Here is a 15,086-nt window from a genome sequence, read left to right as displayed (position 1 = left end):
CTTCCCCCAGGGTATTGCTCAGGGTTCACACTTGGCAGTGCTTGGGGGACCATGTGTTGCTGGGGGAACCCAGGACTCCCCTGTGCAGAGCCTTCTGAGCTATCTTCTGGTGCCCACTGAAGGATTTTTAACTGGGAGAGATTTCTCCTCAGGAAAAAATGAAAAGTGATTCTGACATTGTCTTTTGCTGTGAAACTACAAATAGCTGAAGATATATTCAAGTGTTTCTGAGGCATTTGTATTATAAGCCATTGATCCCTAATTGTAGAAGTATATTTATTAAAAATATTATAAACAGTCCTAAAATCAACAAGTAGGTGAGAACAAATAGAAAGAAAGCAAAGAAAACCTTAAAAGTCCAGTATAAGCCATTACCTTCATTCTCATTCACTTATTAAAAGTTCTATACTGACTGTATATTGACAGTCTAATCTATGAAACAAGGGAAGTGGGGCAACTAGTTAAGATTGTGCACTCATCATTCCCGGGGATGTACATTTGGATGGCATTGATGACGGAAAATGGAATGAAATAAAGCGATGGAGGCAAGTGAAGTCTAAGGAGGAAAGTGTGGAATTAAAGACCCAAAAAGGATTTAATAGTAAATGAACAGGTATAAGGAGGAGGAGCCTTCTGTCCCTGACACCACATGGTTCCCGTAGCACCCCTGGTGTGGCAACACCCCCACCCCAAAAAAGATAAATGGAGATTTCAGCATGGCTGTGAGAGCTCTCCAAGTGGCAATGTGAAGGAGACACTGTCCTGTATGGATCTTTGCTCACAGAGGAAATGTCTGAGTTGAAGAAAAAATGAACTGGGTCATGGAAACAAGGAGGAACTATCAGAATCAAGTGAGGAGAGATCTCTGATCAGACTTCCAGAATCCCTCTTACTATAAAATCCAGGTAGAGAGTGGTAAGTCAGTGAAAAACGGGGGAAAATGCTGTCAAGAATACACAGCAGTCAAGGCGTCTACCAAAACCAAATAGCTTGCTTTCATAGAGCTATAGACATTTTCCAGATTTCCTCCACTGCTAGGTGCTATGAATATTTTGTGAAAATTTATAAATGAAAATGCTTTCATAATTTAACTGGCTTACCACGCAAAGTAACTCAAGCAGGCAACCTTGTGGTTCATTGTCTTGTTAAAAGTCTTAGCATAAGAGGTAAAACCCTTTGTTTCTTCTGAAGGAACTGGTAAAATGGAAAGGAACGGGGGAAAACAGATCCCCAGAAGGCTTCAGTCATTATTCGGTAGCTTGGGAGTCAGAAGACTTACCTTTTATTTTATCTATCTATCTATCTATCTATCTATCTATCTATCTATCTATCTATCTATCTATCTATCTATCTACCTATCTATCTATCTATCTATCTGTCTATTTTAAAATTTTTATTGAATCACTGTGTGGAAAGTTACAAAGTTCTCAGGTTTATGTCTCAGTTATACAATATTCAAACACCATCCCTTCACCAGTACCCATATTCCACCACCAAAAACCCCAGTATACCCCCCGCCCCCCATTCCCAACTGTATAACTGATGAATTTCACTTCATTTTCTCTTTACCTTGATTACGTTCCATATTTCAACACAAAACTCACTATTGTTGTTGGAGTTTCCCCTCAAGAAAGACAGCCCTACTACCAAGGAAGCATTTGATAATTAGTTTTTCATTAAAAGATTGTATGTTTTCAGTTTTTAGAAAAGGTTGCGAGGTTCGGAGCTGTCCCAGTCCCGTATCCTGGAGCTGTGTTAGTTGCTGCTCAGTGTCACCGGGGCTCCATCTGGAGAAGGTGTGCTGGCTGTACCTCCTCCATCTGGATCCCCGGTGTTGCTGGCCCGAAGACTTACCTTTTAAATTAGATGTGGAGGGCTGGTGATGTGGTTCAGGTGGTGAGTTCCCTGTGAGTAACCCTGTACCCTGCACCTTCCCGCACCATTGTGAGTGGCCCTGACCTCCGGGCATCACCAGCAATATTCTATTGCTGTGGAAGCCACACCTATACAAATTTAAGTTTAAATGGATAGTTGTGGAGTGATTATGAGGACCATGCAGTAAGTTGTGTGAGGAATTTTGTAAAAGAGAAAAGCATCAGGCTGCTGATGCACTCGCCCCGCAGGTATAAGTTAACCTGTTGGCGGCACCATACCCACAACTGTAGCATTCTTGTCAAAAAGAGTGAACTTGGCTTGCTCCTTCAAGCCTGTGTTCTCCCTCGAACGCATCTCGCTCGCTTGTCTCTGCTTTTGTGCTGGCTGGCTTGCTCTTTCAAGCTCTTGTTCTCTCAATCACATATTCCTTTCCTCTCCTCCTGTCACATCTAAGTACCATTCAATTAAAAATGATTTTGCTTGACTTAAAAAAAAATACTGAACTGTCATTGGTTCAGAGCTCCAGGTTTAATCACACTCAGAGGAACTATGGAGATAAAGGCAAAATCCAGACTTCCGGTATTCTATAGCATGAGTACTCTGGCTAAAAAGAAAAAGGACCCCTTATGGAGGTGAAGAATCAAAAGTAAAACATGAAGGTGAAATTCCATGTTGGAGGGACTAGAGAAAAAAATAATACACATGTAAGGCATTTGCCTTGCATGCAGCTGGCCTGTGTTCAATCCCAGACACCCCATGTGTTTCCCTGGACCCCACTAGGAGTCACCCCTGAGGACCGAGTCAGGAGTTAAGTCCTAAGCACCTCTGGGCATGGCCCCCAAAAAACAAAATAAAAGTAAACAAATTTTGGGGCTGGAGCGATAGCACAGTGGGGAGGGTGTTTGCCTTGCACGCGGCCGACCCGGGTTTGATTCCCAGCATCCCATATGGTTCCCCTGAGCACCGCCAGTGGTAATTCCTGAGTGCAGAGCCAGGAGTAACCCCTGTGCATCACCGGGTGTGACCCAAAAAGCAAGAAAAAAAAAAAAAGTAAACAAATTTCTTGTTGGGGCACACCAATTTACACAGTCCATCTTTGTTTTGTTTTGGGGGTCACACCTGGCAGTGCTCAGGGTCTGTTCCCGCATCTGTGCTCAAGAGTGAACCCCAGGGGCTGCAGATAGTACATTGGGTAGGGCTTTTGCCTTGCATGTGGCTGACCCAGGTTCAGTCTAACCCAGCCACCCCATAAGTTCCTCTGCGCCCACCAGGAGTGATCCCTGAGTGCAGAGCCAGGAGTAACCCTTGAGCACTGCTGGTTATGGCCCCAACCCCAACAACAACAAAAAGACAGGGGGGTGGGGGCAGCTGGAGAGGGAGTACAGTGGGTAAGGTGCTTGCTTTGCATGAGGCCAATCTAGTTTTGATCCCTGGCATCCAACATAGTCCCCTGAAAACTGCTAGGAGTGATTCCTGAGTGCAGAGCCAGGAATAGTCCCTAAACATTGCCAGATACGTCTCCTCAAAACAAAACAAAACAAAACCAGGGCTGGAGCGATAGCACAGTGGGTAGGGCGTTTGCCTTGCACGTGGCCGACCCGGGTTCGATTCCCAGCATCCCATATGGTCCCCTGAGCATCGCCAGGAGTTAATTCCTGAGTGCAGAGCCACTCATATCACTTATATCGCTGGGTATAACCCAAAAAGCAAACAAAACAAAACCAAAAACCAACAAAAGATAACAAAAAAGAGGAATAACAAAATAAAAATTTTTCCCCATAAAGTTAGAGAAAGATTTTTTTAATTGTTGTTTATTGCTTCTATTTTAGTAGAAACAATTACTTTCTTCACTGAACATTTTCCCTCTGCCACTTGAAATAGACTTCTTTCACATTTTAACTATAATTTATATTACATGTGCCCATTATGCTGTTCCGATTTTGTTCAGATATAAATTGAATTACTTAGCTATTTCTTTGTGATTTCATCCAAAAAAGACCTTGATTAAACATTTGGTGCTGAGTTTGCTAGCTAATGTGACAGGTCTTTTTGTTTGAAAGTTATGAACAGGAAATACCAAATGAAATTAAAATGACTAAAATTTCATTTTTAAAGAAAACGAGAGGGGAAACAGTCCCACAGTTAGTATGAAATGCAAAGCAGCAAACAGCTGCTTCCAGGGAATGGATCAGTGGAATGTAACCTACATTTTTTTGCTACCAAGAGATTTGCAGCTGATGATCGGGGTGACTCATTCCTATGTTGGGAGGGTGAGGTAATGCTCTTCTGAGGGATGAAGTCATCTCTCTACCTGAACTGCATGCATATATGCATAGCTCTCCAGGAAAAGCACCATCTGCCGCCACATGTGCAGCCTGAAAGACTCTATAAAGATTGACACAAAGGTTAACGGCCGTTGGTATGACTCATAAGCAGCCAATTAGGGAAGAACAGCTCTTTGAAAGTAAACTTTTAAAATCACAATCCAGAAATATGACATAATGATTCAGTATGATAATGATTCATGATGATTCATGCTTTTTTGGGGTTGTTTTGGGTTTTGTGCTTATCTCATTGTATTGTTAAAATTTTAGCTTTTGAAATAAGGCAGTTTTTTTTTTTAATGTTGTTTATCATGTAAAATCTCTGGGGTTGCTTGTACTCTCATTTCTTAAGCTGTGGGCTGCTACCCAGACAGGGTCTTGTAACTGAATGTGGGAGTTGTGACAAATTAAGCAACCGCAGAGGATTTTTGAATGCACGGTGATCAAAAATTCATCAGAATCAGCCACATAATGAATTGGAGGTGTTTCTGCCAGTGTTTGCTCTTCTTGTTCATCATGGTGCATTTTTCAGGCAGAAGGGGCTGCTAGTAGAAAAGTTTAAGAAGCCCTGGTTTTCAACCGTATTTTAAGTAGCAGATAACCTTGTTTTCTTTTACACTTGGAGGATTATAAATCTTCCTAAAGCAAAGACTATACTAGTTTGTAAGAGTGTGACAGCTGATTTTTTTTTTTCCAAACTTAGTGTTCCCTGTGAACTTGCTACTGCTTTGGTTGGGGGCGAGGTTGTCAGTGGCGGAGGAAATAGCCAATATAAATGTTATCTTTTTGACGACCCACTAACATCTCTTCAGTAATGCATACCTTCTTGACTAACTATATTAACTAGTACTACTATTGCTAGGACATCTGAAATAATTCGACTTTGAATTTTCTCTTTCTCTTTCTCATTTTCATTTTGAATTTTCTCCTTCTCATTTGTACTTGTCTGATGTTTTCTTGTGACGATATAAGAATATTGCTTAGGTGATGGATGAGAGTATCAAATCTCTCATCCAACAATGATGTTAATTTTGATCATACAAAGTGTTTTTGATCATCCAAAGTATTGTTTTGGAATTCTCTAATAATAGTTATTTTTAAAAGTTGTGTTTTTTATTTTTTGTAATGATAAGCTGCCAGTAGGGAGAATCTTTATGCCTATGCAAATTCCTGTTCCTTATAAAATTTTCCACTTAGAATAACACCTTTGGTGATTTTTACCTTAGTCTTTATTGTGATGGTCCAAAGTGCTAATTTTTCTTTGTATTTACCAGTAGGCATTTGGTGTTTTATTGCTATAAAGAATCTCCTCCCCATGTGTTATTTTATCTATATGTTATCAGTATATACTCTGAAGTTCCTTTTATTAAATGCCTTTTAATATAGTCCTTAATTATCTTGTTACTTTTTTTTTTTTGATCTGGGGTATGTACCCATCTTTTTTTTTTAACTTATTTTTTCCCCAATTTTCCCAAAACTTAAACTTTATAGACACTGTTGCTTACAAAATAGTTCATTTTTATTTATCAAGGCATTCAATTTTCCAACATCAACCCTACTACCTTTACATCTTATCTCCACCATTGCCTCTAATTTTCCCAACCATCCCTTAAGCCCGCCCCCATAGCAGGCCCTCAATCATTTATTTAATACTGCTTGTTATCAATAATTTGCTAATTTACTAACAGAATGATCAAAAATTGTTTCCTTAGAAGAAAGTTAGTGAAAATTGTTGTATCTCACCTTGGAGCCATTCAGTCCTTGTATAAGAGATTACTAAAATGTTGTTACAGCTTGAACCTTCTGTGGTTATATTGTGTTAAGATCAATTGCCTTCTATGTTACATCTTATCCAATCTGGTGTGCTACTCCTTGTTTATCAGTGTTGTAGAGTTTGAGATGTTGCTCCAGGAAGTGCAAAATTTTTAACAGGGTGGGGGCTGGAAAGATAGCACAGTGGGTAGGGTGTTTGCCTTGTTCTCGGCTGACCCGAGTTCAAATCCCAGCATCCCAAATGGTCCCCTGAGTAATTACCAGGAGTCATTCCTGAGTGCAGAGCCAGGAGTAACCCCTGTGCATCACTGAGTGTGACCCAAAAAAAGAAAAAAATTTTTAACAGGGTGATACAGCTGGAGTTAAATTTTAAACTGAACTGGGTTGCCGCTATTCTTTTAATAAAAGGAATTTCAGAGTATATACCGGTAACATATATATACATATATATGCATACATGTATATATGCGTATATGTGTGTGTGTATATGCGTATATATGTATGTATATATGCATATATACATACATATGTGTGTATATGTATGTATATATATATATATATATATATATATATATATATATATGACTGTCTGGGCTTTTGGAACTACAGAAAGATTGGGGGAAAGTAGCCCATCCTTGATTCCCTGAAAGCCTAGAGATTTCATTCATAAAACCTGTATACTTGATTTTTTTCAGCAGATTAGTTACTGGGTGAGGTTCTTCCTGTGCAGTGGGGTCTGCCTGGGAGCATGGCAGTGATTGTGGAGTGTGGGAGCTTTGGGCTGCTGTTGGGGCAGGTGGGCCGACCTGCCCTCTTCCATGGTGCCCCAGATGTCTCAGCCTTTTGTGGGTATCTGGGAGTGCCCATCTATTTTGATCACTTCTTTACTTTCTAGAGTGTTAAGATGCTCCAGGCTCATCTGTGTTTATCCCACCTGAACCCTGAAACCGCCATTTCTCTGGGGAGTTTTGATTCCTGTGGTGGGGAATGGAGTTAGATAACAAAATTCAGACACTGAATTTGCATTGCTTTTACACCCATTGTATTAACAAACACTTTGCAAATAGAAAATCAAATGCTTTGGCCTACTTGTTAAATATTTGTTAAAAGTTGAAATTTTTGAGAAAGGGAGTGGAGTGATAGACCAGCAGATAAGGCACTTGCCTTGCATGCATCCAACTGGTTCAATCTCCAATACCCATTATGGTTCCCTGAGCCTCGCCAGGATTGATCCCTGAAGGCAGAGCCAGGAGCAAGCCCTGAGCACAGCACACAAAAACCAAAAAGAATAAAACAAAGCAAACATTTTTTAAATTTTTTATTTAAAAAAATTTTAATGCTTTTTGGGTCACACCTGGCGATGCACAGGGACTACTCCTGGCTCTGCACTCAGGATCATTCCTGGCTCAGGGGACTATATGGGATGCTGGGAATCGAACCCGGGTCAGCCGCATGCAAGGCAAACGCCCTACCTGCTGTGCTATCACTCCAGCCCCTATTTTTTTTTTTTGGCGATGTGATATCTCATTTATTTTTTATTTTTTTAAAATTTTTTTTTATTCTGCATCACTAATCATCAGAGAGATGCAGATCAAAACAACCATGAGATACCACCTCACACCACAGAGATTAGCACACATCCAAAAGAACAAAAGCAACCGCTGTTGGAGAGGATGTGGGGAGAAAGGGACCCTTCTTCACTGCTGGTGGGAATGCCGACTGGTTCAGCCCTTCTGGAAAACAATTTGGACGATTCTCAAAATATTAGATATTGAATTCCCATTTGACCCAGCAATACCACTGCTGGGAATATATCCCAGAGAGGCAAAAAAGTACAATCGAAACAACATCTGCACATGTATCTTCATTGCAGCACTGTTTACAATAGCCAGAATCTGGAAAAAACCCGAATGCCCCAAAACGGATGACTGGTTGAGGAAACTTTGGTACATCTATACAATGGAATACTATGCAGCTGTTAGAAAAAAGGAAGTCAAGAATTTTGTAGTTAAGTGGATGGGCATGAAAAGTTTCATGCTGAGTGAAATGAGTCAGAAAGAGAGAGACAGACATAGAAAGACTGCACTCATCTATGGTATATAGAATATCAGAGTGGGAGACTAATACCCAAGAACTGTAGAAATAAGTACCAGGAGGTTGACCCCATGGCTCCGAGGCTGGCCTCACGTTCCGGGGAAAGGGCAACTCAGAGAAGCGATCACCAACTACATTGTAGTCGAAGGCCATGTGGGGGAAGGGAGTTGCGGGCTGAATGAGGGCTAGAGACTGAGCACAGCGGCCACTCAACACCTTTATTGCAAACCACAACAGCTAATTAGAGAGAGAGAACAGAAGGGAATGCCCTGCCACAGTGGCAGGGTGGGTTGGGGGGGAGATGGGATTGGGGAGGGTGGGAGGGACGCTGGGTTTACGGGTGGTGGAGAATGGGCACTGGTGAAGGAATGGGTTCCCGAACTTTGTATGAGGGAAGTATAAGCACAGAAGTGTATAAATCTGTAACTGTACCCTCACGGTGATTCTCTAATTAAAAATAAATAAATTATTAAAAAAAAATTTTTATTGAGTCACCATGTGGAAAGTTACAAAGTTTTCAGGTTTAAGTCTCAGTTATACAATGCTCGAACACCCATCCCTTCACCAGTGCACATATTCCACCACCAAGAATCACAGTATAGCTCCACCCGGCACCCCCACACCCTAGCCCTCCTACCCTTAGCCCCCCCCACCTGTGTAACTAATAAATTTCACTTTACTTTCACTTTGATTGCATTCAATATTTCAACAAAACTCACTATTATTGTTTGGAGAGTCTCTCCCCTAAAGTCGGACCTGCTGAAAAGGAAGCATTAGATAATTTGTTTTCCATTGCTGAGAATGAAGAGGTATGAGGTCGAGTGACCACACTTAGTGGCCTCATGGTTTTTAATTTTTTAAAACAAACATTTGAGAAACTGTATATCAGTAAAAACGTTAAAATACGGTATTAAGCAATGGAAATATTTTTATTGTCAGACTTGCAGTATCAAGAGCCAGAGAGGTGACTTAGTGGTAGAACATTTGCATACAAGAAGCCCTGGGTTCAGCTCCTGCACCACAACAAAACAAAGACAGAAAAATTAAACTTGCACCACCAAATTTTCTTTTATGTACATACATACAAAATATATATGTGTGTATATATATATATTATATATATACAGAGAGAGAGAGAGAGAGACAAGCTACAAGAGTCTATTGCCCGCACAGGAGAGCCTGGCAAGCTCCCCGTGGCATATTCATATTCCAAATAAAGTAAAAGATATATGCATATATATATATATATATATATATATATATATATATACACACACACATGCCTCTCAGAGAGCCCGGCAAGCTACTGAAAGTATCCCGCCCTCACAGCAGAGCCTGGCAAGCTACCCATGATGTATTTGATATGCCAAAAACAGTAACAATAGGTCTCATTCCCCTGACCCTGAAAGAGCCTCCAATTGTTGGGAAAGACGAGTAAGGAGAGGCTGCTAAAATCTCAGGGCTGAGTATAGTAGAGACGTTACTGGTGCCTGCTCGAGTAAATTGACAAACAACGGGATGACAGTGATACAGTGATATATACATATATACATATATATTCAGAAAGAAAGAAATGTTTACTGAAAGTAGAAGTGAAAGAAACTCCCCTGCCAAGGAGGAACTTAACATAGGACTAAGTTCTGTTTCTTGTATTTCAAAACAAAACCATAAGTCGTAGTAGTTTGAAAACCAGATTGGCTTTCAGTGGGCATTCTTGGGGTAGGGAGAAGAAATGATCTGACAGTGACCTCACTGAACAATAACTACTATTAACGTACCATGCTAAAGTAAGATGCTCAGTTTCTGTCCACGGAAGGAATAGTGAAAGGCGGGAAGCAAGAGGTTGTTTGAGGTCATCTTTAGAGGACTTTGAATGTCAGACTTAAGATTTGGGATCTTTAATAGATAATGGAAGGCTATTTTTGAATAATGTCATAACACGCTTAACTTTGACTCAACCAGATAAATCCAGAAGATATGTGGAAGTAAGATTGAGGAAATTACCAGTAAAGAACTGTAAAGAGGCTATTATAGTAGTTCAAGCAGAAGATATTAGAATTTGAACTAGAAAAGAAGGAAAAGGCTGGGTTAGAATAGTGGTTTCCAACCTGTCCATCAGAGGTCCAGGGGTGTAGAACAAAGATGGGTGAAGGTAGGGCAGAGGGGTACCATTTGGAACTCTTAGTGCCTGAATGGAGTTTTCAAGTTAATATCCCTTTCTTTTGTGGTTGGGGTGGGAGGCAGGCAGAGGGAGTTGGGGGAACAGGTTCCCCTAAGCAGTACTCGGGAGGCCTGCGGGTCCCACTCAATGATTCCTGGCCAGCCAGGCTACTTGTTAAGTACAAGGGCCTGGAGATATTATGCCGTCTGGCCCCTTTGGATTCCTGGACCACCCAGCAGTGGTTGGGATTCTCCAGACCCAGGGACTCCAGAATGGCTTCCAGTGATGCGTAGGGCGCTATGTAAAGCCAGAGATCAAATCAGGGTTGATTCACCTGTACTATCTCCTCCAGCCTCTATTATATTCCTTTTTAAAAAACAATTCTGCTGCTTAAGGAACAAAGAAGTAGAGAAATGTCTTTTTTTTTTTTTTAAGTGGGGGGCTGGAGCAATGTACAAAGAGTAGGGTGTTTGCCTTGCAGGCAGTCGACCCGGGTTCGATTCCCGGCATCCCATGTGGTCCCCCAGCACCTCCAGGAGTAATTCTTGAGTGCAGAGCCAGGAGTAGCCCCTTACTGAGCATTGCTGGGTATGAAACACCCTCCCCCCCCAAAAAAAAGAACAAAACAAAACTTTAGGCTGAGCTGGGATTGTAACTCAGTGGTAGAGCACATACTTTATATGTTTGGTCCCAGGCACCCAGAAAATAAACAACTCAAGACTGTCATCTGTTTGGTGTTTCATTTTTTATTTTTTATAAACTTATACTTCTTTTATATTCACTTTTTTCCTAAAGTTATTTTGTTTGTTGATTTGGTTTGAAGTTTTGGGCCCTATCAGTGATGCTCAGGGCTTACTCCTGGCTCTGCACTCAAGAATTATTCCTGGGGTTGGAGCAATAGGACAGCGGGTAAGGCGCTTGCCTTGTATGCAGGGGGCCTGGGTTTGATTCCCAGCATCCCATATGGCCCCTCAAACACTGCCAAGAGTAATTCCTGATTACAGAGCCAGGAGTTACCCCTGAGCACTGCCGGATGTAGCCCAAAAACATTTAAAAAAAAAAATTACTCCTGGTGGTGCTCTGATTGACCATGTTCAAAGCAAATGCCCTACCCACTGTAGTGCCACTCGTCCCCACTTTTTCCAGACTTGGGCCTAGAAAGGTGAGGAATATAGTTGTCATGAGTTGAAGTAAGTTAAGTTGATTATATATTTAAATACTGATAGGCTAGTGTCATCAAGTCATATACTATTATTCTTTCTCACAAAAACCAAGTGTGCAAAAAAAGAATGAAACAAAGGAAGGAAGGAACAAGATTGCTTTTGGCCAAAATTTTTATAGTGTCCTCCTGAAGTCTTTACTTTTGCTCATTTCATGTAGGAAATGTACCATGAAGTATTATGTGTATCTTCTAGCTATGTCCCAAATCTAATCACCTTCATTGTCTCTTTTGCTGTCAGCGAATGAGATGACCCTCATTCCTGTCCTTCAGCTTCTCTCACTGTCTGCCCACAGGCTGTTTGCTTTCCTTTGTTCCTGAAACACTGGGCTTTCTTACACTTTTTGGCCTGCTGAGCTGCTCCTGAAATATCAGCATGTTAACTCTCACATTTGGATTGCTCAGATGTTACCCTGTGTTTCTTATGCACCTGACTTTCCTCTCACACACATTTTCTAGTTTCTTCTTCATCTTTTTTTTTTTTCTCTCAGTTTTGTTTTTAGGCCACACCCAGTGCTGCTCAGGAGTTACTCCTGGCTCTGTGCTCAGGAATCACTCCTGGTAGTTCTTGGGGGACCATGTGGGATGCCAGGGATTGAACCTGGGTCAGCTGCGTGCAAGCAAGTACCTTACTTGCCATACTTGTCTCTCCAGCCCCTCCTTTATCTTGTTATATTTTTCCCCTATGGTATTTCTCACTTAAAAAGCTATAATTTGTTGTTTGTCTCCCGATACCAGAGTTTCAGTTCCACACAAGGAATGACTTTTTTTTCTTCAGTGAAGCAAAATTTGTTTTCTTTTGTTTTGGGGCCACAAGCCTTCCAGCGTTCAAGTTACTCCTGGCTCTGCACTCAGGAATTTCTCCTGGTGATGTTTAGGGGACTTTATAACACTCCGGGGCTCAAACCTGGCTTGACCACACGCAAGACAAGTGCCCTACCCTCTGTACTATTGCTCCAGCCTGTAAAGTGTTTTATACTGAAAGAAATTTAGAGAGATATGAGGGCAGAGAAAGGAGGAGATGCACGTTCAGGGGAGGACACAGGCTTCTCTAGGGAGAAAAAGCCAGTGGGTAACATTTTAAAACCTTGTTTAGGGATGCAAGCCTCCAGCGTGCTTGGGTCTGGAGTGACCCTGTGCATTCCTACAGTGCTTTGCAAGAATAAGATGAAATGGTTTGAGGCCTTGCCCTGCTCCATCCAGAGCAAGGTTATAGAAATTCCAGACAATTGCAAAAAAAACAAAACAAAGCAAAACAGGAGCTTTGTTTAGGGGCTTGAGAGATGGGAAAGCAGATAAGGTGCTTGCCTTGCATGCTTGACTCAGGTTTTCTCCTTGGCACCACATCTGGTCCCTCAAGGCACACCAGGAGTGATCTCAGAGTGCAGGGCCAGGAGGGAGTAGCCCTGATCATCGCTGGGTGTGGCCAAAAAGCAGGAAATTAAAAAGAAGGGTCAACAAAGGGCCTAAGGCAACACACTAGAAGAGCTGATTGACGCTAGCAACTGGGAGAAGAGTTTGTTTGAGAAGGAGGAACGTGGGGTCTTTTGAGGAGAGAGCTGTGTACACTGGGGATGGGTGTGGTATTTGAATTCTGTGCATGGGACGTCATCACTTACAGTATTGTAAATCACAGGACTTCTGTCAATTAAAAAGTTTAAAAAGAAAAGAGATAAAATTAGCTTTTTGTTTTAGGTATTTGGGAATAAGATGATTATTCCTTCCCTGGATGGAGACCTCTTCCAGTGGGACCGAGACCGTGAGAGCATGGAAACAGTTCCTTTTACAGTTGAATCTCTTCTCGAATCTTCCTATAAATTTGGGGATGACGTTGTTTTGGTTGGAGGAAAATCTCTCACTACATATGGACTCAGTGCATACAGTGGAAAGGTGAGTGAAGGTGGTGAATTTATTTGGGGATAAGTCAGTTAGAAGGGATAGAAGAAATCATTTCTTTCTTAAGCTATACTGTGAACTGATAGAGAGATTTATGCTAATTTTGCCCTGAAAATATCTTTTTTATAAATAAATAAAAGAAACTTGAGCTAGAAAGGAGAAAATATCATTAAGGGAAATAAGGGAAATGATTTACCTAAGATAAACAGGAAAGCCAAGGACAGCAGGAGGTTCAGAAGCAGTAAATGTGGTCTAATCTTGTGTCAGGTAAGTTTTTCATCCTTCATTCTGAAGTCCACACTGTCCAAAAGGGCCTCATATTTTTATTTTCATTTGGACAGATGAAAGAACCCTCTAAAGATTTAACAACCTAATGATTAAGAATAATTGTTACATTTATTTACGTAGTGAGAGGATCCAAGAGAAACGTTTAATACTCATTTTACAGTTGAGAAAGCCAAGACTTAACAGAGATCAAGAAGCTTCCAAGGTCAGATTGGATTTAAATTTAATCTGATGATCAAGTCATACTGTTAAATAACCTAGACTTTCTCCTTTATTATCTCTTAGATTATAATCATTGTCTGCTTCTAAGATCAGGTCTTGGCAAGACAAATCTATTATTAGAAATGACCTACCAGGTGTGGGCCCCCTAATAAAAATAAAACTCAAACAAAACAAATAAAATTTAATTAATAAACCTTAAAAATGATCATTGATTCTTTTATGGTTCTTAAATAGCTTGTTTTAGGAGTTGATAGTGTAATTAATGTTTCATTTCATTTAAAGTGGGGAGGGGCTGGAGTGAAAGCACAGCGGGTAGGACATTTGCCTTGCACGAGGCCGACCCAGGTTCTATTCCCAGCATCCAATATGGTTCCCTGAGCACTGCCAGGGGTAACTCCTGAGTGCAGAGCCAGGAGTGACCCTTGTGCATCGCTGGGAGTGACCCCCCCAAAAAAAAGAAAAAAAAAAGTGGGAGTGTTGGGGCTTTGGGGCACCTGGCTGTGCTCAGGGCTTACTCCTGGATCTGTGCTCAGGAATCACTCCTGGCAGTACTTGGGGATCATATGTTGTGTTGGGGATCAAATCTGGGCTGGCCATGTGCAAGGCTAGCATCTTACCTGCCCGTACTATCTCTCCAGTCCTAATTGATGTTTCTTAATACTTCAGCACCACTTCATATTCCACAGTCTTTTATATTATCAGGATTTTATTTTTTAATGTCTCTGATCTCCTGTAAATTAAATTCTTTACTATGTTTTGTTTTTTGGTGGGGAGGGGCTTGTACATCTAGTGGTGCTCAGGTCTTACCCCTGGTGCTGCACTCAGGGATCATTCCTGGTTGTCTGAGGGGCAACCATATGTGGTGCCAGGGATCAAACCTGGGTCAGCTGAGTGCATATCTGTGGAACTTTTGCTTTAGCCATCTTTACTACTTTCATACTTGTCTTTTCAGGTTAGGTACATTTGTTCAGCTTTGGGTTGTCGCCAATGGGATAATGATGAAATGGAGCAAGAAGACATCCTGCTTCTGCAACGAACTCAGAAAACTGTTCGAGCTGTTGGACCTCGTAGTGGAAATGAAAAGTGCGTATTTCCATAATGTGACTGTTGATGCTTAGCAGCACAGCAACACTGAAATTCATTGGATTCTTCTTTGTGGAAATTTTATGGACTATTTTATTGTTCTAAAAGCATACTAGTTATTTAGGAGAAATATAGACACTAAGTTGAGGTCCCA

At 41.2% G+C, this 15,086-nt stretch overlaps 1 protein-coding gene and 1 non-coding gene across 3 annotated transcripts in view; both read left to right on the top strand.

Moving 5' to 3' along the window:
- EIF2AK3 (eukaryotic translation initiation factor 2 alpha kinase 3) overlaps window positions 1-15,086 on the top strand; it is a 73,850-nt gene that overhangs the window by 23,819 nt on the left and 34,945 nt on the right. For both annotated transcript variants that reach the window (XM_055122621.1, XM_055122622.1), the window contains exons 3-4: window positions 13,142-13,336; window positions 14,802-14,932. In XM_055122621.1, the coding sequence (XP_054978596.1) occupies window positions 13,142-13,336; window positions 14,802-14,932 (326 nt within the window). The remainder of the gene's footprint in view (window positions 1-13,141; window positions 13,337-14,801; window positions 14,933-15,086) is intronic.
- LOC129400689 (small nucleolar RNA SNORA9) lies at window positions 12,545-12,677 on the top strand. Its single transcript, XR_008627876.1, has one exon. It is a non-coding gene; the product is annotated as a small nucleolar RNA SNORA9 (small nucleolar RNA).

This window comes from Sorex araneus, chromosome X, assembly GCF_027595985.1.
Source record: "Sorex araneus isolate mSorAra2 chromosome X, mSorAra2.pri, whole genome shotgun sequence".
NCBI lineage: Eukaryota > Metazoa > Chordata > Mammalia > Eulipotyphla > Soricidae > Sorex > Sorex araneus.
This window is presented reverse-complemented; position numbering and strand designations above follow the sequence as displayed.